Source organism: Scyliorhinus canicula, chromosome 4 (genome assembly GCF_902713615.1).
Source record: "Scyliorhinus canicula chromosome 4, sScyCan1.1, whole genome shotgun sequence".
Taxonomy (NCBI): Eukaryota; Metazoa; Chordata; class Chondrichthyes; order Carcharhiniformes; family Scyliorhinidae; genus Scyliorhinus; species Scyliorhinus canicula.
In genome coordinates, this window is record NC_052149.1 from 144,908,555 (window position 1) to 144,932,064 (window position 23,510).

A 23,510-nucleotide genomic window follows, 5' to 3' on the forward strand; every position below is an offset into this window, starting at 1 on the left:
GGGGTAATTGTAAACTATTTTTGGGTGTGAAGTTAAAGATTTTAATACTGTGTTAATATTAAAATTCTGTTTTAAAATACCATATCCCTATTTCTTTGTGCAATCACTCCTGGAGTGAAGTATTCATTCTGCAAAGTCTTAAAAAAATAAACTAAAATATTGGGGTTTCGGTCCAGTATCCTAGCCACTGTTGGGGTCAGGTCTGGGAGAATCTGGCCCCGCCAATGGTGAATACCTGGGGCGGGATTCTCCCCTACCTGGCGGGGCGGGGGGTCCCGGCGGGACGGAGTGGCGTGAACCACTCCAGCGTCAGGCCGCCCCAGAGTGGTTTGCGCCCTACCGGCTGGCGTGAAAGGGGCTTGGCGCCACACCAACCGGTGCCGAAGGGCCACCGCCTGCCGGCGCGAGTCGGCGCATGTGCGGGAGCGCCAGCATGTGCTGCCGTCATCCCCGCGCATGCGCAGAGGGCTTCGCTTCCGCACCGGGAATGGCGGAGGACCACAGCCTCCGGTGAGGAAGGATAGATTGCCCCCATGGCCCAGGCCCGCCCGCGGATCGGTGGGCCCCGTTTGCGGCCAGGTCACCGTGGGGGCACCACCCGGGGCCAGATCCCCCTGCACCCCCCCAGGAACCCCGGAGGCTGCCCGCGCCACAAGGGACCTACTCTAATTTACGCCGGCGGAGCTGGCAAAGAATGGCCGGGACTTCTGCCCATCGCGGGCCGGAGAATTCGGGTGACCATGGGGCATATTGAGTCGCACCGGTCCCTGCCATTCTCCGAGACGGGCGGCGCAACTCACGCCGGGGCAATTTTTGGGGCGTGGGAGAATTTGGAGGATGACGGGGGCGGGATTCACACCGACCCCCAGCGATTCTCCGACCCAGCGGGGGGGCGCACAAGGGGCACTGAAAATCCTGCCCCCAAAAACACTGAAAGGTGCCATAAAAATGCAAATACGGTCTCTCTCTTTTACTCACCCCTCCATGCGTAGCAGTGACACCTTATTTTGAGAAGAGGCCGAGGGTGACTGCATCTCTTATGTTTATGTGTACATCTGACCTTCCAGTCCAGTAAGCTTATCAATATTAATTGGCAATGACAAGCTTAGCATTCTGTACAATGCCATGCTAAATCCATCAGAGTATATTCAATTCACAGTGGGAACTGGAATTTTTAAAAGGATTTGGTAATAGTTTCTTATTTGCACTATTGGGCATAATGGCCTGAAATGTGAAACCGTCTCAGTAAATTTCCAAGCTTATAACTGATGATACAGTTTAAGGTGTCTGATGGAGCTCAACTGCACCTCGCAGCAGTACAGATTGTAAACTCCATCCCAAAACCATCTGTTGCCTCCAAGAAAAACAGTGTTTGTTGCTATCATTATTATAATTCATTTCTTCAAAGATCTCGCATCTGCACAGTTGGAGTCAAATCTTTCAGTCAACTTGGGTAGGGGTCAGGGCATAGTTGGGGGCACACAGATGCATTTCAATCATTTGTTTAAGCACATACCTCCTGACCTAATTCCTGTGTTCGCATTTATTACGGCAACTGCCAATGTAAACTTGTCACACTGTAATTACATTTTCATGCCGGGGCGGCACTACTTCATTGGTGGTTGGATACAAATGCAGTGAGGCAGCTTGAGACAGGCAGTTCACATTACAAGTAGATATGAGCATGGTAATATATAAAATGAGGGAAAAAATGGGACTTTATTATGTTTGCAGGTGCTGATCCAATTGTATGAGTGTGGACACAGTAGTTCATAATAAGCATTATTGCACACAGTGGGTAGATGTTTCCCCTGAGCAGACTGGGGCCGCTGACTTGCAGAACACATGCCCGCGGCCTCATTATTATGGAGAGATTCTGCATGCTTGGCCTGCCCACCAACAATATTGGCCAACTGCAGGTGAAGGTAGACCCGTGTAAAGGTTCAGGGCGCGATTCTCCGAGCCCCGCGCCGGACCGGAGAATTGCCGCAATTGCGCCACGCCGCCCCGACACCGGCGCGTGATTCTCCGAGGTGTGGAGAATTGGCGCCATTTGCGCCGGCGCGTTTGACGCAGCGCCGGTCGCGGGCCGCTGGCAGGGCCACCGATTCTCCGGTCCGGATGGGCCGAGCGGCCGCGCAGAAAAAGCAGAGTCCCGCCGGCAGGAACTCTGCGCGAAGGGTCGGGGGGGGGGGTTCCGTCCCCAGGGGGGCCTCCGATGGGGTCTGGCCCACGATTGGGGCCCACCGATCGGCGGGCCGGCCTCCTCCCCCCCCCCCCCCCCCGGCCTACTTTGTTGCTCCTCCGGCCCCAGAATCCCTGCACCATGTTGCATCAGGGCCAGAGCGTTCCGTGAGTCTACCGTGCATGCGTCGGTTGGTGCTTCGCCACTACGTATGCGCGGGTTGGCGCCCCCCCAGTCCATGCCATTATGGAGGGCTGGAGTGGCGTGAACCGCTTCAGTGCCGTGCTGGCCACCTATGGGGGCCAGAATTGCTACTGGCCGCGCCCGCTTCGTGCCATTGTGAAATGCGATGGTGTTCACGACGGCGCGGACACTTAGTCCCGCGATCGGTGAATTGCGCCCCCAATGTCTGCTCAAGGAAATGGGGGAGTGGGGAAAAGTGTTAAAATGGTGTTACTGTGACTTCCGTTGAGCTTTCAGAGGCACTGCTGATCCTATCAATTCCAAAAAGACAGTGAGGAACCTGCCCTTCAAGATCCTCTTTGGGTCGATATAGTAATCAGGCTCTCTTGTTTGTTCTAAGTTCCTGATTTGATTTTGAAATGATCCTATCGCCTGACTTGGGATTTCTCTGGTCAGCTAATGGTGCCCGGGGAATGCCGCCATGGTAGCAATGATGGTGACCACAAAATATTGTCCACCATTTTGATTTAAGAATATTTTTGTGTTGAACGTCTGCTTCAACCTTTAAAATCATTAAGCAAGAAGTTCAGGCATATATGTGACACATCGAGATAGCTGATTCTTCCTCATATTTATATTGATAGTTCCAAAACAATTGTCGCTTATAGAAATTCATTTTATAGAGTTACAATGGATGAAGGAAACACTAACTATTAATTTCTCTGGAACTGATCAACTGGTGTCAAGTCTTTTTATTCAGACTCCTTCACCAATGATGTGAACCACTCCTCCACTTCTGCATGATGGTATCCACATCAAACTCAGAAAACATAATTTTTTGTATGCTTTATGAAAACGAATGGGCCATATTTGAACTCCATTCAAGTGATTGGGTTTTGAGTCAGTTAAAATCAGACCCAAACTCTGTTTACTGGGGATTGTTCATATATGTGGTGCTCAGTGAAGCAGGCACACACGTATTTTATATTCTTGTATTCATTCTGGGTCTCAATAAAAGATGAGAAATGCAATCTGAGCAGGAAACATATATTAATAATCTGTGATGGAGTTAGACTTGAGGGAAGAAAACGGACAAAATGAGAGAATTTGATCCTAAAATAAGAGTGAAAATAAAAGAATGGCATATAATTCTAAAAAAACTTGCATTATTCAGTTCCTGTAGGTAGTATCTTTGATATTTAAGGGCAGCATGGTAGCACAAGTGATTAGCACTGTGGCTTCACAGCGCCAGGGTCCCGGGTTCGATTCCCCGCTGGGTCACTGTCTGTGCGGAGTCTGCACGTTCTCCCCGTGCCTGCGTGGGTTTCCTCCGGGTGCTCCGGTTTCCTCCCACAGTCCAAAGACGTGGTGGTTAGGTGGATTGGCCGTGATAAATTGCCCTTAGTGATCAAATAAAAAGATTATGAGGGGCTATTATGTTACAGGGATAGGGTCGAAGTGAAGGCCTAAGTGGGTCGGTGCAGACTCGATGGGCCGAATGGCTTTCTTCTGCACTGTCTGTTCTATGTTCTATATTAGTACTTGCTATGTTACATATTATAGGAAATCGACAAGTTATACGCACCACCTATATTTGTTGAATTTAATACCTTCAACAGATTCTCTGCACACTTGTTAATTGTAGCCATTATGATAAAAGTTACATATTGTGACTCACTATAAACAACAACATGGAATCTGCATATAGCATGATTTTTTTCATGGCCATTTGCTTCCTGAAGTTGTCTCCCAGTCAAATTGTACTTAATTGCATGAAGAACACCACAGGAGAACAGCTGTGTCTTCCATCTCGCACAATAGTCAACATCAGATGCACTGATGAATTATACGGATTGCTCAACTCTATAGCTCTGAGGTTGAGGAGTGAGGGAGGGGGTGGGGGGGCCCGGGGTGGGGGGGGCCCGCCAAGGGGAACACTGCCTGCCCCACAGCCATTTGCCTGTCAGTTGGCTGTTAATAGGCCGGAGACCCGTGCCATTCTGGGTCAGGAAGTCCCACTTCGGAGATCTGTAAGCCAATCAGAGTTTGGCAATTCTCTAGCACTTAGGGACAGAGGGATCAGGATTTGGGTATATGTTTGGGGGTCTCGTCTGGTGCGAAGCAGGCAGGGAGGGAGTGGTGGGGGAGATGATTTGGCTTCAGAGACCTCAGAGGAATGGCAATTTGGGTGGGGCGGGGGATAAAACGTGGGTGGGAGGTCGGGATGGGAGAGTGAAGCTGCTCTATTGGGTCCAGAAAGGAACCGCACTTCCCTTGCTTGCTTGCAGTCCATGCAGGGAAACCTGCCGGGTTGGGCATTTGGTGTGGGCCTCCCCCCCTGCTAGTTCAATCCTGACAGCGGGGATTTGAGATCCTTAGGTGGGCATTAATCGCAAACTCAAGGGCCTCAATAAGGCCACTGGTGGATGGGCCACACTGCAGCCAGTTAAGCAGTGGGCAGGATTAACCAGTCACCCTCCAGCCTTTAAAACCATCAGCAGGAGAGCATTAAATCCAGCCCCAGGTGTCACACCAAAGTATAAAAGTGGGAAGAACAAGGCATTCCATGGAAGAAGAAACAGAAAGATGGTTTCATTAAATCCAGAGAAAAGTTATGGAATTCTCAAAGATATGGAAAGATGAGGAAGATGAAGAGAGAAGTTTACAGATCAATATAAAGGGAAGTAAAAGGATCATCGAAGAAAACAGAAGAAACAGTTAACATATTAATGCAGCTATTATGTACTTGATTGAGCAAACTGGTTAATAAGCATTTAAAATTAATTTTGACAGACGAAGTTGAAAGTGAAACTGGAGGGATCTCTGAAATGCATGCAAAACCTATTACTGAAACAAAATGTTTAAAAGCTTTTTAATGGATGTAAAAATCGGCCTTAGATGTTATCCACCTCAGAACAGCGAAGAGATTGCTGAGGCACTTAAAAATAATTGAGATGATAAGGAACTGAGGTGTGGGGGAGGGAGGAGGTGGGGGTGGAGAAAGAGAGGCAATGCCAGTCCCAAATGTTACACCCTGGATCAAAAGAAGTGGGCAAATGAAACAGCAGAAACATACAGAACTCTGTTCATCTCGCCTCGAGCAGTGGGCGAGCTTGTAGCAGATTTTTAACCCGTTGTTGTGGATTAACCACAGAATATAGACTCTGTTCAATTTTAAATCAGAGGTGTTTTCTAAAACAGGAGGTTGATCCACACCTGAGCGGCAAGTTGGAAAATCATGAAGCAAAGTGCAAAATACAGGGGGCGGGATTCTCTGATCCTGAAGCTAGGTGGAAACGCCGGCCGCAGGATCAGCAATTCGGGCCCCCTCAGGGTGCCAGCAGGGTGCTGGACCAGTTCACGCTGCTCCAGCTGCTGATCCGGCTATGGAATGGGCGCCGGGGGATGCGCACATGCGCAGTGGGTCCGGCGCGAACCCACGCATGCGCAGTCCCACCGCCGCGATTTCCGTGCATGTGTGTTATCTCCCTTGTCCGGGCCGGCCCCGACCCAACATGGCGCAGGAGTACAGGAGCCGGCGCGGGATAAAGGAGGCCAGGACACAGAGAGACGGGCCTGCCGATCGGTGGGTCCCGATCGCGGGCCAGGCCGCATTGGAGGCCCCCCCAGGGTCGGACTCCCTGACCCTCCCCCCCAAACAGGCCGCCACCCGACCCTTCAACGCCGAGGTCAGAGCAGGTTGGAACGGCGTCAGCGGGACTCGTTTTTCTTTTTACGGCCCATCTGGGCCAGAAAATCGTGTCCGGGTGTCGGGGCAGCGTGGTGCGATTCACGCAGTACCCTGCCGATGATCTGACCCGGTACAGTATGGACTAATGGGGGCTAGAGGAGGGCAGAATTGTAAAGAACACTTGCACATTTGATTCTGAGTTTGTGGGGAATATGACAGATAAAGGGGAGTATTGACTGTGGTGTACATGGCTCTTTCAGAAGGTGTTTGATAAATTTCATAAAATCACCCCATCTCCCCAAATCCCTCCTTGCCAGATCTCTAACCTTGGTTTTAATAATAACAATCATAATAATTTTTATTACCATCACAAGTAGGCTTACATTAACACTGCAATGAAGTTACTGTGAAAATCCCATCGTCGCCACATTCCGGCGCTGGTTCAGGGTACACTGAGGAAGAATTCAGAATCTCCAATTCACCTAACACCACATCTTTCCGAACTTGTGGAAGGGAACCAGAGGACCCGGAGGAAACCCATGCAGATACGATCAGAACGATCAGACCCTGCACAGACAGTGACCCAAGCGGAAATCAAATCTGGGATGCTGGCGCTGTGAAGCAACAGTGCTAACCACTGTGCTACCGGGCAACCCACTCACACGTGTGTGCCATAAATTCGGGTTGGAAACCTGTTGCCTTCAGTGAAGTATAAGATTGAGTCCAAAACCGCGCATCTGACCCCAACCCATCCAGGCCCCTCTGGACATGCTGTGCTAAAATCTGGGCTCATAGTCCTAAAATATACTGGAATTTAAAATTCACAGTTTGTTTTCTAATCAGTCCATGGCCTGGTCCCTCCATATCTCTGTAATCTCCTTCAGCCCTATAGCCTTCCAAAACATTTACTGCTCCTCCAATTCCGGCCTCTTGTGCATTGTGGATTTTCAGCACTCCACCACTGTGGGCTGTGACATCTGCTGGCTACGTAGGTTTAAGGGGCGGGATTCTCCGAGCCTCCGTGACAAAATCGTGCTTGGCGCGGGGCCGGTAAATGGGTGTCAAACCCGAGATCGGGTCCAATGCCGCTCCTCGGTCTCTGGTCCTCGGAGAATCACCACCAATCGGGTGCGTGCGGCGCTGGTCGGAGGCCATTTATAGAGGCCCTACCGGCGATTCTCCGAGTGCAGCTGGCCGAGTTCCCGTCGGCGTGGTTCTCTAATGGTTCCACCCGGTGACAACTCGGTGTGGCGGCTGCTGACTCAGTCTGCGGCTGTCCTGGGGGAGGTGCGGGGGGATCATTCACGGGAGGCTGCCTCCAGGATGGCCAGCTACCGATGGGGGGGGGCCACAAATCACCGGCACATGCGATCTGGGGGTGGGGGGGCTATCTTCTTGGTGCCGGTGTGGGTCGGCCATGTCTCGTGCAGTGGTTGATGCAGGCCACCGCCGTGGGCATGTGTGGACCCCCGACCGGATGTGCAGGCCCCTTATCGGCAGCTGGAGCTGCAAGGACTACTCTGGGGCCCTGCTAGCCCACTGCAAATCGGAGAATCACCCTAGACTTTCTCCAGGTAAGTCCAGAGTGATTTGCATCCATTTTTTTGCGGGCACGGATCATGGCCCCATTATTGGAGAATCCCGCCCCGGATTTCCCTCTCTAAATTGTTGTTCTTCACCTCGCTCTTCTCTTCAATCCAATCTACTTAAACCCAACCTCCTTAACTAAACTTCTGGTCACCTGGCTTAATGATATTTACTTATGTCGCTCAGAACAAATGTTGTTTGATTAAGCTCCTGTGGATGCTCTTAAGGATGGTTTGCCAGTTTAAAGGATACTTACATAAATATGATGTGTCATTGTTACAGTTTCCCACATTGGAAAGTGGACTAAGTCCTTGTAGCTGAGGGGTATCGCAAGATATCAGCTTCAGTGGGATACAAGTACTTGCGTAAGGCATTGGTGAGAATGCACCTTGGAGTACTGTGTACAGTTTTGGCCCCCTTATTTGAGGAGGGATTCAGTTGCATTAGAAGCAGTTCAGTGGAGGTTCACTAGATTGATTGCGGAGATGAAGGGCGGGATTCTCCCTGCCCCGGGGCCGGGCCGGAGAATCCCAACAACCGGGCCATGCCGCCCCAACGCTGGCACGCGATTCTCCGCAGACTGGAGAATCGGCGCCATTGGTGTGGCACCGGTCGTGGGCCGCCAGGCCGCCGATTCTCCAGCCCGAATGGGCCGAGTGGCCGCTCTAAAAAGGTAGAGACCCGCCGGCGCCGTCTACACCTGGTCGCATCCGGAAGGAACTCTGCGTGCAGGGTCGGGGGGCGGCCTGTTGTGGGGTGTTGTGGGGTGTCCCATGGGGCCTGGCGAGCGATCGGGGCCCACCAATCGGCGGGTCGGCCTCTCGCTCCCCTGGCCTATTTTCTTACACACCGTCCCCTGAACTCCCGCGCCATGTTGCGTTGTGGCCGGCGCGGTGAGGGAGGCCACCGCGCATGCGCGTGTTGTCGCCGGCGCCACTGCGCATGTCCTCATTGATGTTGGTGCCACTGCGCATGCGCGGATCCCATGGCGCACAGTTCACGCTGGGATGGGAGGCTGGAGCGGCATGACCCACCTCCAGCGCCGTGCTGGCCCCCTGTAGGGGCCAGAATCGGTACTCCCAGCGGCCCATTCACGCCGTCGTGAAACACGACGGCATTTCCGACGGCGTGGACACTCTGGCACCGAATGGGAGAATCCCACCCAAACGGTGTGTCTATGATGAGTAACTGAGCAGTTTGGGCCTATACTCTCTCGAGTTCAGAAGAATGAGAGCAGATTTATTTGAGGTATACAAGATGATACATGACAATGACAAAGCAGACATAGAGCGGATACTTCCTCTTGTGGGGCAATCAACATGGTTTTATGATAAAGGTTTTAAAAAAGAGATAAGGGGAAATTACTTCTCTCAAAGGGTGATGAATCTGTGGAATTCACTATCCGAGAGTGCGGTGGATGTCGGGACTTGGAGTAAATTTAAGGAGGAGAGAAACAGTGTTTTAATTAGCAATGGGTTAAAGGGTTTTGGAGAACAGGTAGGAAAGTGGAGTTGAGGCCGAGGGGAGATCATCCATCATCGCATTGAATGGCAGAGCGGGCTCAAGGGGCTGAATTGTCTACTTCTGCTGCTCATTCTTATGTTCTTATGTTGAGATTGATTGTTTTTCATGGATAGAACTGACTTGGAGGTGAGGAAAATGAATAAATACTTCAAGCAAATATTCCAGGCCTATGGGGAGAGAGCAGCACGGTAGCATTGTGGTTAGCACAGTTGTTTCACAGCTCCAGAGTCCCAGGTTCGAATCCCAACTTGGGTCACTGTCTGTGCGGAGGCTGCACGTTCTCCCCGTGTGTGCGTGAGTTTCCTTCAAGTGCTCCCGTTTCCTCCCACAGTCCAAAGATGTGCAGGTTAGGTGGATTGGCCATGATAAATAGTCCTTAGTATCCAAAAAAGATTAAGTGGGGGTTACTGGGTTACGGGGATAGGGTAGGTATGTGGGTTTGAGTAGGGTGTTCTTTGTAAGGGTGGTGCAGACTCGATGTGCCAAATGGCCTCCTTCTGCACTGTAAATTCTATGGTTCTATGAACAGGCAATAGTTTTCAATTGCTTTGGTAAAGAGCTGTCAAAGACATTGTGGGCTGAATGGTTTCCTGTGTTGTCTTTTATTTTTCATAAACTTGGTGATACCTTGATTTAGATGTTGGCCTGCCAAGTCTGAGGTATAGCTCATCAGCTTAAAATACACCAATTATGTCTTATCTTCCAATCCCTCCATTCAAGATGTGACAGTGAGAGATGGAGAAGGAATGACGGGTATCCTGCCTGGCCTGGGCATCTTAGTTGGTCAGTACATTACCTAGAATGAAACTGAGATATAGGGTGGGATTTTCCGGTCCGTCCCGCTGTTGGGATCGCCCTGTCCTGACGAAGGCTGCCACCTGTGGCTTGTTCCCCGGCAGCATGGCTGGCGAACATCGTAAGTGACTATTGGCTTTGACAGGACTGGAAAATTCCACCAGCCTCCTCTGCCGCTGGAAAACTCACCACCGCGGGGGCTGGAAAACCCTGGCCATAGAGACTTATGGTCCGGGATTCTCAGGCACCCGGAGAATGGGCACCAATCGTGCTTGCGTGGCCGTCGCGGCACCGGTCGTGGTGAATCTCTGCAGGCGACTGTCTGAACTCCCGCCGACTTGGTCTACATCTGGTACCACCTGGCGGGAGCTCGGACCCACGGCTGCAGTGGCGGTCCTGGTGGGGGAGGGAGGGAATCTGACTCTGGGGATGGGCCTCAGCAGTGGTCAGGCCCGCGATCAGGAGCCACCGATCGGTGTGCCATCGCAATTTGTGGGGGACCTACCTTACTCCACGTGGGCCCGCTATGTGGCTCCGCCATGTCGGTGGCACCCGCGCCGAGGTGAGCCACCGCGCATATGCGTGGACCTGCTTGCGGCCGCCGAGCGCCTGTGCAGCCGCGCGGTCTGGACAGCAGGGTTCCGCCGGCAGCCAGAGCTGTGGGAAGCACGCCGGGGCCCTGCTAGCCCCCTGGAAAATGGAGAATCACCCCGGACTTTCGAGGAAAAATTCAGGAATAATTCTCGCCCGTTTTCCGGCGGGCGTGGGGACTTAGTCCCCAAAAGGGAAAATCCCGGCCATAAAGTCCCAGTCTATGCCAGTTACTTGAAAAATGTATAATGCTGTGGAGAAAGAGCTGGGCAACAGGACTATTTGGATAGATGTTTCAAAGAGCTAGTATCAGCACGATGGGCTGATTAGCCGCCTTCTTTGGTGAATTTAATAGAGACCGAGGCAGGGGGCTGTACAGTTGGCTTCAGTGCTCCTGCTCGCGGGAGGGGCTAAAGGAAAACAGTCAAGCTTAAGATCTTGCTGAATTACATAGAATTTACAGTGCAGAAGGAGGCCATTCGGCCCATCGAGTCTGCACCGGCTCCTGGAAAGAGCACCCTACCCAAGGTTAACACCTCCACCCTATCCCCATAACCCAGTAACCCCACACAACACTAAGGGCAATTTTGGACACTAAGGGCAATCCATCACGGCCAATCCACCTAACCTGCACATCTTTGGACTGTGGGAGGAAACCGGAGCACCCGGAGGAAACCCACGCACACACGGGGAGGATGTGCAGACTCCGCACAGACAGTGACCCAAGCCGGAATCGAACCTGGGACCCTGGAGCTGTGAAGCGATTGTGCTATCCACAATGCTACCGTGCTGCGCACTTTTTTTTTAACGTGGCCAATCCACCTTCCCTGCACATCTTTGGGTTGTGGGAGTGAGACCCACGCAGACACAGGGAGAATGTGCAAACTCCACGCGGACAGTGACCCGGGGCCGGGAGCGAAAGCAGGGACCTCGGCGCCGTGAGGCAGCAGTGCTAACCACTGCGCCACCGTGTCACCCCAGTCTTCTCCTTTCAATCCTTCCCTGGCTCGTTTCCCCCCACATGCCGAGCATCTTCTTTGTAAACCTTCACCGCACCCTCTCCCCTGCCTCTGCATCCCAGTTGTAATGCGAGCAGACTGGGTTTTGTTCTGCTCAGAAGTGATCCCTGCAATTGTACTGACAGCTGTGATCCTCTGTCCGTTTGGGAAATGAAGCAGGAGAGGACAGCCCATTACCGAATCCCCCCCCCCCCCCCCCCCCCCCCCCCCCCCCGAGGGAGATAGAGTGAGATTGCCAACACAGCCCTGCCAGAATTCTCCTGTTAGAAAATTTGCATGATGCACATTGGGCAAGAGCAAGCGATTGGTGTGGTTATTTTCACACCTCAAAGGCTAACCACCTTGCTTACTACTAATGTAAGGCCGGGATTCGAAGATTGTGGTGAATGAGGTACTGAACACTGAACCACATGGGGCGAGGTAATGTTCGACTATACCTCCCGACTATATCTCCCAACCCCAACAATCTCTACCGCTGAGAAGGACAAGAGCAGCAATATCATGGGAACATCATCAGGTCACAAACCATCCAGGTTCGACCTTCCTTGCTTGTGGATGGGTCAAAATCCAGGAACTTCCTACCTAATGGCAATGTGGGAGCTGTTTCCCCTCACCCCATGGACAGCTGCGGCACCTCACCCCATGGACAGCTGCAGATCCTAAAGACTCACGAATATGTGGAGGTGGGCAATAAGTTCAGTCTCACCTGCGTGACACACATCTTTAGAACATTTAAAAAGACGCAGGAACACTAAAAGAAACACAGCCCTGGTGGGGAAATTAAATTGGCTTGCAGACAAAAAAGGTCTAATTTGCATAATTACTATGTAATTATTAAACTGCGCCCTATGATTTCTGGCACTGCGTCTTCATGCAAATGATTGGGTTTTGTCAAATACTTCTCTATAGACAATTAGGTAGTCCTTAACTTCATATGAAGGGGGAAATGGGCAATAGTGCGTCGGCTGCTTGTCTTGCATCTTAGCTGATGTAAGTGAATGGAAATTAAGGAGTGATTGAATAGGTTATTGACTTGCTATCACCTATCTTACAGCATCATACTTGAACTGGGTTCTACCCTGTTTCCCCCAGTGTTATACCGCATTCTCTTGCCAACTGCGAGAAAGTACTGGCAGTAGATTGTGTAATCAGCTGCACAAACAAACAAGAGGGATTCATCCAACTCTGAACTCTCCCCATCTCTCACCTAAAGGAGTGCTCTGGCCCCCAGCTGCTGGCCGCGCAAGCAAATCTGTGAGCTCAGCAACAAATGCCTTACTCTACCTTCATCTCACTGCAGGCCTAATGCTTCGTCTTTTAAGGCAGTTGGCCAGAGTGGAACAGACCATAAAACAACACATAGCCCAGTTCTCCAAGTGATACTGCACATTTCCACAAATAATGGGCGCGATTCTCCGCTCCCCACGCCGCGTGGGAGAATCGAGGGAGGGCCCCCCGACAAATTTCACGGCCCCCTCGCACCCCCCACGATTCCCTCCCCCCCCCCCCCCCCCCCCCCCCCCCCCCCCGGCTCAGACGATTCGGCGCTCGCCGTTTTTCACAGCGACCGCCGGTTCTCCGACCCGGATGGGCCGAGCGGCCTGCTATTCGCGACCATTTCACGACGGCAGTAACCACACCTGGTCGCTGCCGTCGTGAAACGGGTGTGGAATGAGCACCACGACTGTGCTCGGGAGGGGACAGGCCCGCGATCGGTGCCCACCGATCGTCAGGCCGGCGTCTCAATCGGACGCACTATTTCCCCTCCGCCGCCCCGCAAGATCAAGCCGCCGCATCCTGTGGGGCGGCTGAGGGGAAAGACGGCCACCGCGCATGCGCGGGTTCGAGCTGTCAGCGTCGGACGTGAGCCGCGCATGCGCAGGTTGGAGCCGGCCAACCTGCGCATGCGCGGCTGATGTCACATAGGCACCGCCGTCGCGTCATTCTTGGCGCGACGCCCCCACGGCCAAGAATAATGGAACACTGCTCCTAGCCCCCCGGGTGGGGGTGAATTCGGTGCGAGGAGCGGGCTCCGAGGCCGTCGTGAAACTCGGCCGAGTTCACGACGGCCTTCACGATTTTCCACGGGAGCGGAGAATTGCGCCCAATGCATTGCTCCCTGGGCATCAGCAATGGACTCAAGACATTAAGGTGATGCAGGTATGTTTCTGGATGCTGATAACAGGAAGTGTTGTCCACTGAATGTGACTTGTGTATAATAGAAGCCATTCCTGAATTTATTTTGGTCATTTTCCCTTCTGTTTGCCCAGGCTCCATGTTAGAATAAAGAATATAGTTGTACCGGGTAAGATGAAAAGAACATTTGAAATGAAATGAAATGAAAATCGCTTATTGTCACGAGTAGGCTTCAATGAAGTTACTGTGAAAAGCCCCATTTCCAAAGATGGCCCCAAAGACCAGAGGTATCAGAAACAGGCAGAAGCTATTTCCCCTTGCAAAGGGAAGGCAACATTGTTCTGGTCATTAAAATTGGGAAAGGATTTCATAAGGCTGAAGTAGAGAAGCCATTTTGGGGGGAATCCAAAACTAAAGAACATAAGGATAATCACTGATGAATTCAATAAGGAATGCTGGGACAAAAATTGTATTTAAATAGAGTGGTTAGAATGCAATATTGCCACATTCTCCACGTGTCTGCGTGGGACTCACCCCCATAATCCAAAAATGTGCAGGTTAGGTCAACTGGCCACGCTAAATTGCCCCTTAGTTGGAAAAAAAGATAATTGGCTGCACTAAATTTAAAAAAAAGAATGCAATACTGCTGACTGCATTGAGTGATTAAGGTGAATAGGATAAAGGAACAGCTATGTAAGAATGTGTGACAGAAAGGAATAGAAAGATAGATTGATAGGATGAAATTAAGTAAAATGGGAGGATGCTCGTGTGGAACAGAAACACTGGCTGAGATCATTAAATGTCAATTGTTCTGTTTCCATGCTGTACATTCTGTGCAATTCTGTGTATCTGGGTTTTACATGATATAGTTAATCCCAAAACAACATTGGCAATTTTGTCTTTATTTAAAGTAGAAAACTTACATGCCTCTGATTAATGCCATTTAAGTTTTAAGGGTATGTACCCTTCCCATCCTTTGTTGGTCCCAACCCAATTGTACAATACTTGGTTCAATCCCCCCCCCCATTTCAAATCGATTACGATCATCAATCCTCCGGGCCACTTGGTGATTCACTTTATTATATAAAGCCTTGGTCAGACCTCGGGTGGAGTTGAATCCAGTCTGTCACAGCAAGAACAAAGTTGCCAGGCTTACTTGATAGCAGGAGAGGCTGTGTATCTGTTTCCCGATGTGGGAAAACCTCCTGTGATTAAGCTGGATGTGGGAAGTTGCCGATGCGAGGAACTTGCCCACCTGCGGTGGGGTTGTCAATTGCTCTCATTAACGAGCCACTTGAAACCCATTATTCCTGGCGGCACAGGGATTAATTGGGAGTCGCACTTTTTTCCTCTACCTCCCAAAGGCTGCCCAGTAAACCCTGTCGGGTTTGCCAGCGGCCGACAGGGGCGGAGGTTCCTTGTTGTCGGGCACTCAGTATCCGATCAATGGATTCGGCATTGGGGGGCGGGGGGCCCGAAGAACACCCCCTATCCTTGCCATCAACCCCCCTCTCACAGTCCCCTCCTGTGACCCCCACCCTTCCCTTACTCCCTGAATCCAGAAACACAACAACATTCACCGATAAACTTTGAACACTGCTCGCTATGGCACTACCAGCAACGGAGTACTGCCGTCTTTATTTTAGACAGCACCTCTCCAATGGCAGGAGTTCTGCGACTGGGATCCTAAATCTGAGAGGAGCCCAATGCTGGCAAGTTGAGTGCCAGTTTGGTTGGACCTTTGTCATGGAAGTGATGTGTGTTTCCCACGGTTCTCTTACCAGAGGGAGGGACCCACACCAGAAACATTAGATCCAGCTCCTCCATCTTGAGAACGGTACATCAGTTCTGGACACTACACCTCAGGAAGGCTATATTGGCATTGGAGGTTTTCAGCACAGATTCATCAAAACAAGGCTTAGAGTATTAAATTATGATGGCCAATTTGACAAACATGGCTTCTATTCCCTTACCTATCAAAGATTAAGGGGCTATCTGATAAAGCCTTTTAAAATGTTAGTGATTTGGTAAGGTTGATACAATGAAACTGTTTGCTCTGGTTGGGGGGTGAAGGATAGAAACATTATTAATATTAGAGTTTGAGTAATCAGGAAGAAAATCAGGAAACATTTTTTCACCAGAAGGTTAATACAAATCTGGAATTTTTACTCCAAATATCTATGGAATTGGGCCCCATTAGAGCTTTTGTGTGAAGGGATGTTTCGTTGAGGGTAGAAGTGAGAATATTGAGGGATACGGAATAAAGTTGTGTAATTGGGGTTCGAGTACTGAGTGAATTGTGGAGTAAGGGGCTCAATGGCCTCCTCCTTGTTCCCCTCTCTCTTATGGGTCGACCGGGAATAATTCAGCACCTGGCAGAGCTCTAAGTCTAATCAGATTGGTGGTGGGGTTTGTTTTGGAGTTTCACTGATCTGCTAAAGGAGAGTGTGAGACAAAAGCAGTAAAAATGTAATAAAAACCATCGTACCCTTCATTGAGTGCTTTGGTTTTCTCCATGTCCTGAATTACATTCAAAAGGACTTTAATCTTGTGTTCGTTTGACTGTAAGGTATCCTCTATTAACTGCATTCTGCCTTGGAGATCACATAGGTCCCTCTGTGTCAGGTGGATTTGATTAATTTCCTTAATCCTTTTGCTAGTTTGAGATTTTATTTCCGTGCTACAGGAAGCTGTAAGATTGCGAATGGATTTTGGAGAGCTTTCAGTGCCCAAGAGGCCTGCCTTGACATCATTTAGTGAGAACAACGGGGATTTGGAAATATCCATGCCCACTTGATTGCTTTTCCCTACACAGTCGGCAGGAAGCTCGGAATAGTCCAGCAAAATTTCCTTTTTGCAGTGACATGAGGCTCTGATCTCGGTTGCAGTGGATTGTCGTGTAGATGCCGTCTCAAATTTGTGCACAGCAGAACAGTTTGGGTTCGCACGACTCCCGCAATGGATATTTTCGTGCAGGGGTGCAGCAACTTTGGAACGAGGATGACCAGGGTCTGATGGGTTGTCCGAGACCAGTGAGTTATCAAAGTTATGTGCATCCGTGGATGTGTCTGGGCAGTGGCAAGAAACTGCTACATCCTGCAGTGTGTCTTGTCGCTCGGGATCTGAGGCCTGTGACAAAGATTTTCTCTTGACTGAGTTGGAGACGCTCGATTGGGGTGATGCCCTGGTTGTTCGTTCAGTTCCTTTCTCTTGGGCTTGGCCTGACTCTGTCTGCTTCGACTGTGTTGCAGTGTCCTTGACTTCCAAAGCCAGGCCATTGCTTGTGAGAGAAACCCCACTAGTTTTCACTGAATCCATTGACACTGACCCCTTTGTCAATCTCGTGGACATCTTCAGCTTTCCCTTGAACTTTCGCAGACTTGGTGATGTCTGAATAGCAATACTTTTTAGTACACTCTGGGGCTTTGTAATCACCAGTGAACAGTTAGCCAGTCCTCGAGGCCTGGAGATTTGTGCTTTCCCTTTAAGTGTGGGTTTCCCTTCAGTCCTTTCTCTCATGTTAGATGTGCATTCCTCTTTGAAGTGCACCTGCTGAACTTTGCTCTTGCGTTGTTGGACCTGGCCGATGAAATCAGCAGGATCTTGACCTTCTTGTTTGAGTGCAAGGGAGCGTGCCTTTGGGTTTTGCAGTGGGGCACTGTTACATCTCAAAGGCTCCAAATAATTGCTTTCCTTGCGACCCATCGCAGTGCTCAGCAAAATGGCGGAAGGTTGTGACCACGCATGTAGGTAAGAAATGGTGAGTTGCAGGCGGAAATATTTCCCCTGCCAAAATCTAATAACATCTGTGTAACTCAGGCTGAACTAGACCACACGATCACCGGGCAAAATCTGCTTCCCTGGTTACAGTTGTCCATTACGCTTATTAGACCGAAGGAATTGCAACTGCAGAATGCAGACTTGAGCGTTATCGACACCATTCGTTCTGCTCACGTGGAATTGAGTGAACTGATAGACAGAACGAGGTGTCGGATAAAAAAAACACATTATTGTCAAAAGCTGAAGATGCACATCAGAGAGCAGTGTAAAGATGTTAACAGCTGGGAGTCATTTTGTAGTGTACAAGCATTTGCTTTATGATTCCAGGCGTCCCCATTGTAAAATGGAGCTGCAGCTGTTTTGCGAGTCACCAGCACGCTGTCACATGCCCACGCAAGGAAAATGTGTGTTCAACCGCAAATGAGAACGGGACTTTCTCAGGATTCTCGGTGCAGTTGGTCAGCGCTGTGGGCGAAGCTCGTGCGCGAACTGCCTTGGGTGGACCCCCTTTCCTGTGGTGATATGTTCGAACTGGCTCTTCTGAGAGCAGCTTCCATCACAGAGAATCGTTTTTTCATTCGGTAGAAAAACCCAATCAGCTTCAAATTGGGGAGTTAGAGATCACTGCCATCCGATTATAGCCAAGCCTGGTTGTCAAGCAACGTTTATTGAAATATATTTGATTTCAGCTGTATGCCAGGAGGAGGTTGCAGACACAGTTTTCAGTGACTCTCAAATTTGGATGTACGCCCTAAAAAACCCACCAGGACACTTGAGAACACATTGGGCAGTTGGCAGTGGATAATCACACTTGTTTCTGGTGAAAGGAATATAAAAAGAAAATGATTTAATGGTTTGCTCAGGCCAAACATTTCAATTCAGGCAAATAATGATGTGCTTTTTAAAATTAAAAATCCAGAGCTCCTTCTATGCTGGTAGCTCAGTGATCTGATTTGATGCCTCATTTTACATGGAAACATGGTCACAAAGAGTTATTGAGTAGGTTATCTGTAAAATTCCCCGAAGAAATTATTCTTCCCCAATTATCCAGATCCTTGAATGTCTGTCGAACACAACCTAATATGTTAACGTACACTGCATTCCACTGCATTCCCTGGACTGCCCCTTTTAGGCCTTTCATTCAATCTGCCTGTGGACCTCTCTGCTCCGAATGTGGTGCATGTGTTTCCAACTCTAATCTGTCAGACAGGGCTTGCTAATTCTGCACCTTTATGGACCTTGAATAGATTTCACTGTTGGAAATGGGTTAACCTTGGCAATGGTATAAATATTTGTTCACAGCACCCTCTAAAGGCTTGGTTGATGAAGGTTTTGTTTTACCGCCCACAACTTACTACAAGCTTTTGATTCCTGATCTTTGCAGAATTTGTTGCTTTCGGCTGACAGCCCACAATTCTCAGACAGGCCAATCAACCGGGGATTCTTGCCCTTTGTCACTATCCAGCGACCCCTGCTTTAAAGAAATGTGCATGTGTGGGTGTGCGTGTGCATGGATACCGGATCAGAATGGGCTTTGGCTCAGCTGTGACGCCTGCCTAGGTGCAATAGCTACCAGACACTCACTCGCTCTCTCTCTCTCTCTCGGGCAGCCCACAATGAGGGCTGACTTGGAGGTGATACTGAAGGAAAGAATGGTCCTGACGTAAACGTACTCCAGCACGGGTTAACTCTAGGCCTCTCAGGTGAGGGGAGTAGAATAAAAAATGGAAAACTTTAAAACAATGAAGTTGGCATAAGAACTAAATGTGAGTAGATAGAGAGGAGTTGAACTCTCACCCACCACAAACCTAATGGAACCGATAAATTTAAATGGAAATGTCTGTAATATCCCACACAGGACCTAAGGGGTGGGAATGCTTGTCTTCCCTGTGCTCCTTGCAGAGTACGAGCTCCCCTGTTAGGGGCAGGGAATCTCCATTACTCAAAGTATATAAGGTCAGCCAGTAGGGCACCGACCAAGCAGGAACCCGGAAGGGGTCTACCGGGTAGTGTATATATATCATTTGTATGAATAAAACGTTGTTGTTATTTTACTTGGTGTGGACTCCCTGGGCGGGATTCTCCGTCGGCGTGATTCTCCATTTTGCTGGCGCCCGGAGGTTTCCCGATGGCGTGGGGCTGCCCCACAATGGGAAACCCCATTGACCAGCCGGCGTAATGGAGAATCCCACCGGCGGGTCGAGGCTGAAAAGTGGTGTGGCGGGGCGGAGAATCCAGCCCCCAGTGTCCTTATTAGAATGTAAAGAACAAACTATGAATGAAGCAGCTGTTACAACTTTGGGGCAATTCTTAAAATGCTTCAGTGAAATACTTTGTTTGAGTCACTTACGTAATGCAGAGAAACCATTGCCTGTTTTCTAAACTCTCAGAAGCAGGCAGCTCTGTGTTGTATTACACAGATCACTGGAGGTGCAGTACCTAGAGAGTTGCCAACCCTCCAGAGGCATTCTAGAATCCTGCAGGCAACCCAAAGAAAAATGAAATGGCTGTTAAATCCAATTGCATTTTGATTTCCTGTTCTTAGAACTCTTTCATTTATTGGTTCTAAGTGGACTCTTTGACTGGGTTGGGGCTGTTGGAGGTGGGCAGCAATGAGATTTTTAAAAACCTCCAGGAACACACTTAACCAAAGTTGGCAACTCTGACACACAGGAAGCAATAATTGACACAATTTTATGTCCCATACTCATTTACTCACGCGTTGTTGTTTTGGATATGAGCTGGATTCAACCCTAGACAAATGACCTGACGCTAAAACTGAGCTTGTGGTCTTGCTGTCAGTTATTCTGATGTAGCAAGCGTAGAACAGACTCATTTTACAGCAGAAGACATGCAGCTGTAAATGTATGGTTAACCAGGGAACTGTTTTCACTGAAAGGATGCTGTAGCATTTTGCCTAATTAGGTTAGTAGAAGGCGCCGCTGTACGGGAAGAGATATGTCAAATACTCTTTTATAGAGAATGCTGATGACAACGTACTGAATTTACACAGAGCATCACTGGTGCATTGAGAAAGACGTTGTGCATTCAATTTATAATTGTTAATATATTTTCCACACTGGTGTGAATTTAAAAACTAGATTCCCGGTCAAGCATTCAAGTCGGGGAACTGCCTACAACCCGCTCCCTTACTGCCCTTGGATTGAGGAGGGATGGAAATATTCACCTGGAGTCCTGTCCGGTGATCCATGCTGGAATGTGAGCATCGGGAAAACAGTGTGGAACCGTGTTGTCACTGCTGCTTGTTGTCTAGTCTTAGATGCGATGAAAAGATAGTGAGTGAAGACACCTGGTCTTACTAGAACCCTGTCCCAGCAAAGGTTGGCATTCGGAGAGGAGAAGTGAATCAAAAGGTTAAGAAAGGAGAAGAAAGCCCCAATTTTTACAATTTTGTTGGAAAGGAAATAGCAAGGTTTGCTTGAACTCTAAACCTGTGATAAGCTATCAGTATCTTTACAAAACCAACATAATCCATGTTCATAAAATATCTGAAAACCTTCACTTTAAAGTAAACTGGTGCCACTTATCCTTTTTCAGCAGATGTCAGTTAGTCATAAAACGCTTAGTCGGAGTTCTGCTGGAAGTGGGTCAGCTCTGAGGAAGAAGATTGCAAAATGTACAGGGATAAGAAGAGATCAGCTCATCTATACTCTCCATCTTGCTGCCCCACTCCTTCTCTTGACATCCCGTTGCTTTTAAAGGTTTGCAGGCTTTCCAACTGCACTAGGGGTGTAGAAGGGGCTATAGGAAGTGGGAGGGGGCTCATTTCCATGTGCTGGTTACTCTTGGTTTATGATTTAAGTGTTACAGTCTCAGACATCACCTCCCCCCCCCCCCCCCCCCCCCGGCCACTCCCCCTGTTCTCCTAACTCCCTTCGGAACGTGGGTTTGCGAGTTTAGAGGGAAAAGTCAAGCTTTCATCTTCACTCACTTCACTTCTTCAATTAATAGGATATTTCTCTCCTGTCTCCAGCAATCTGTAATACTTCAGAATGAAGCTGAATGGGTTAAGCAAAGTCTTGGGGCAAATTTCCATCGTTACAGTCAAATACATCTACTGCCTAGCTTCAAAACATTATCAGAGGGGAAATGAAAATAGACAAAATGTAAAAGTTGCATATTACATTCAATTGGCATAGGAATACCTCATCTGTTGTTCACTATTAACGCCAATCCTGCCAGTCCAAGTGGGGGTGCAGATCACCATTGACCAATTCTCCAGTGGTTGTACTGCTGGTTAAAATTTCAGACTCCTTCCCCCACTCCCCTTCTCCTCACACCTCCACACCCTCTCTTCTTTCTCTCCCCCCCCCCCCCCCCTCTCTCTCTCCCTCTTTCTCTCCTACCTCATTCTTCCTGGAGCACATCCAGAAACTGGGTGCACGACTGACTGATGGCAGTAACTTGCGGCTGTCTAAATTCCCCTCTTTCCGCTGAAAAATTGAGGGATAGATTGAGGGAGAGATCTCACGGGAGAGATCGTAGCTGAGGTAACAGCTTTGAACAACCTTGAGTGGGCCATTTTTCATATGGAACACCACATCAAACACTGTCGACTAACTTACCAGACATACAGCAGGAAACAGATGTAAAGGTCCAGTGATTTACACGCAGACCCTCTCCGAAAACATATCTGCCACTTCACAGATCATTTAAGGCATGGATTTAACACTGATTTAGGATGCTGATTCAACGTATAGACATGGAGGTTAAAGCACCGACTTAAAAGCATTTAACAAGTTGTCCACTTTTAAACGCCACATGCTTTATGATTACACTTCAAGTTCTGAGGGTTAATATTGTTAGTGAAAGACTTCTTACCTGCCAGGTCCCCCGTGTCGTCCGATATCCGGGACATACGCTGAAAGGAAGCACGGGATTCCATTTTCAGTTCTTCTCATGAGGAGACCCCTGAAGTTAATACCCCGATGTGAAACCAGGTAAAAGCTTCAGCAAGACTAATCCCTCAGTCACCCCTCCTCCCCTCTCCATCCCTCGCTCTGTCTGTGCACGGGGTAATCCAGTCAATTCATAATTCCTCGGCCTGGTGAAGTGCTGAGAGGAGAGAGCTTGGCCGAGCTGTGTTCGATGATATTGTACCATGCAAGCCAAGGATCAGCTTTAGTATATTTACAGTCTGAGTTGCTGCACTGCTAGCAACTAAAGCAGAACCAAAGCTGACAGTACTATCGCTGTCTCTCTCTCTCTCTCTCTCTCCTACACATTCCACGTGAGAACTGCCCATACACCACACTCGGATCGGAGGTGTTCTGGGTTAGCAATAGAGGTGGGATTTGGGGAAATAATTATTGGCATGCCAATCAGTTCAGATTCCCTGCGTCCGGTTAAGGCTCTAAATTACCCAGGCTTTCGCAATTGCTGTTCCACCATCCACAAGTCTCAAGCTGTTCCATAGTCTGCCTGTCAGTGCAATCTGTTCTCCCCTGTGCATCATTAAAAGGGCAATGGAACTCTGCTTTTGATACTGTTAATTCAATTATTATTTCTTTGATCCCGGCTTGACTGTCATGCCATCAGCATTTCCCCAAATGAATCACCTTGGATAATTTATCATCTAACATGTACAATGATGTGCAGGGATGGTGGTGGTGGTGGTAGTGGAGGGGGGGCGGGGGGGGGGGGGGGGAGGGGGGGGGGGGGGGGGGGGGGGGGTGTATGGGCTAGTGTGGTGCTCTTTCGGAGGGTCGGTGCAAATTCGATTGGCTGAATAGCCTCCTTCTGCACTGTAAGGATTCTATGATTCTATCATTCTGTGTTGCATTATAATAAGCCAATCACTTCTAAGCCTTTTGGTTAAGATCAAGCATCAGGTCAAGCCCAAGATGAGGTGCAATGTCTTTTCTAGTGAGCTTGGATCTTCTATGTGTCTCTTGTGGAGACCATGAATTGGTTTGAATTTTAATTGTTTTTGGAGCAAGCAATGAGATGGATTAAGGTTTTGTCCTGTCTACTCTGCACATTTCATAGATTATCATAG

At 49.2% G+C, this 23,510-nt stretch overlaps 2 protein-coding genes across 10 annotated transcripts in view; one reads left to right on the forward strand and one right to left on the reverse strand.

Moving 5' to 3' along the window:
- Positions 1–22,933, reverse strand: part of LOC119965059 (INSYN2B protein-like) — a 175,775-nt gene extending 152,842 nt beyond the window's left edge. For 4 of the 9 annotated variants that reach the window (XM_038795309.1, XM_038795300.1, XM_038795308.1 and 1 more), the window contains exons 1-2: positions 22,334–22,933; positions 16,200–18,308 (exon numbers count right to left, since the gene is read on the reverse strand). In XM_038795309.1, the coding sequence (XP_038651237.1) occupies positions 16,200–17,416 (1,217 nt within the window). In that variant the 5' untranslated portion in view covers positions 17,417–18,308; positions 22,334–22,933. Of the gene's footprint in view, positions 1–16,199; positions 18,309–19,841; positions 19,969–20,678; positions 20,819–21,657; positions 21,760–22,077; positions 22,189–22,333 lie in introns of those variants that run through there. The other 5 variants (XM_038795301.1, XM_038795302.1, XM_038795303.1 and 2 more) reach the window with 5 other exon arrangements.
- The window catches only part of LOC119965058 (dedicator of cytokinesis protein 2-like), a 759,716-nt gene that overhangs the window by 441,684 nt on the left and 294,522 nt on the right, over positions 1–23,510 (forward strand). The window lies entirely within an intron of this gene.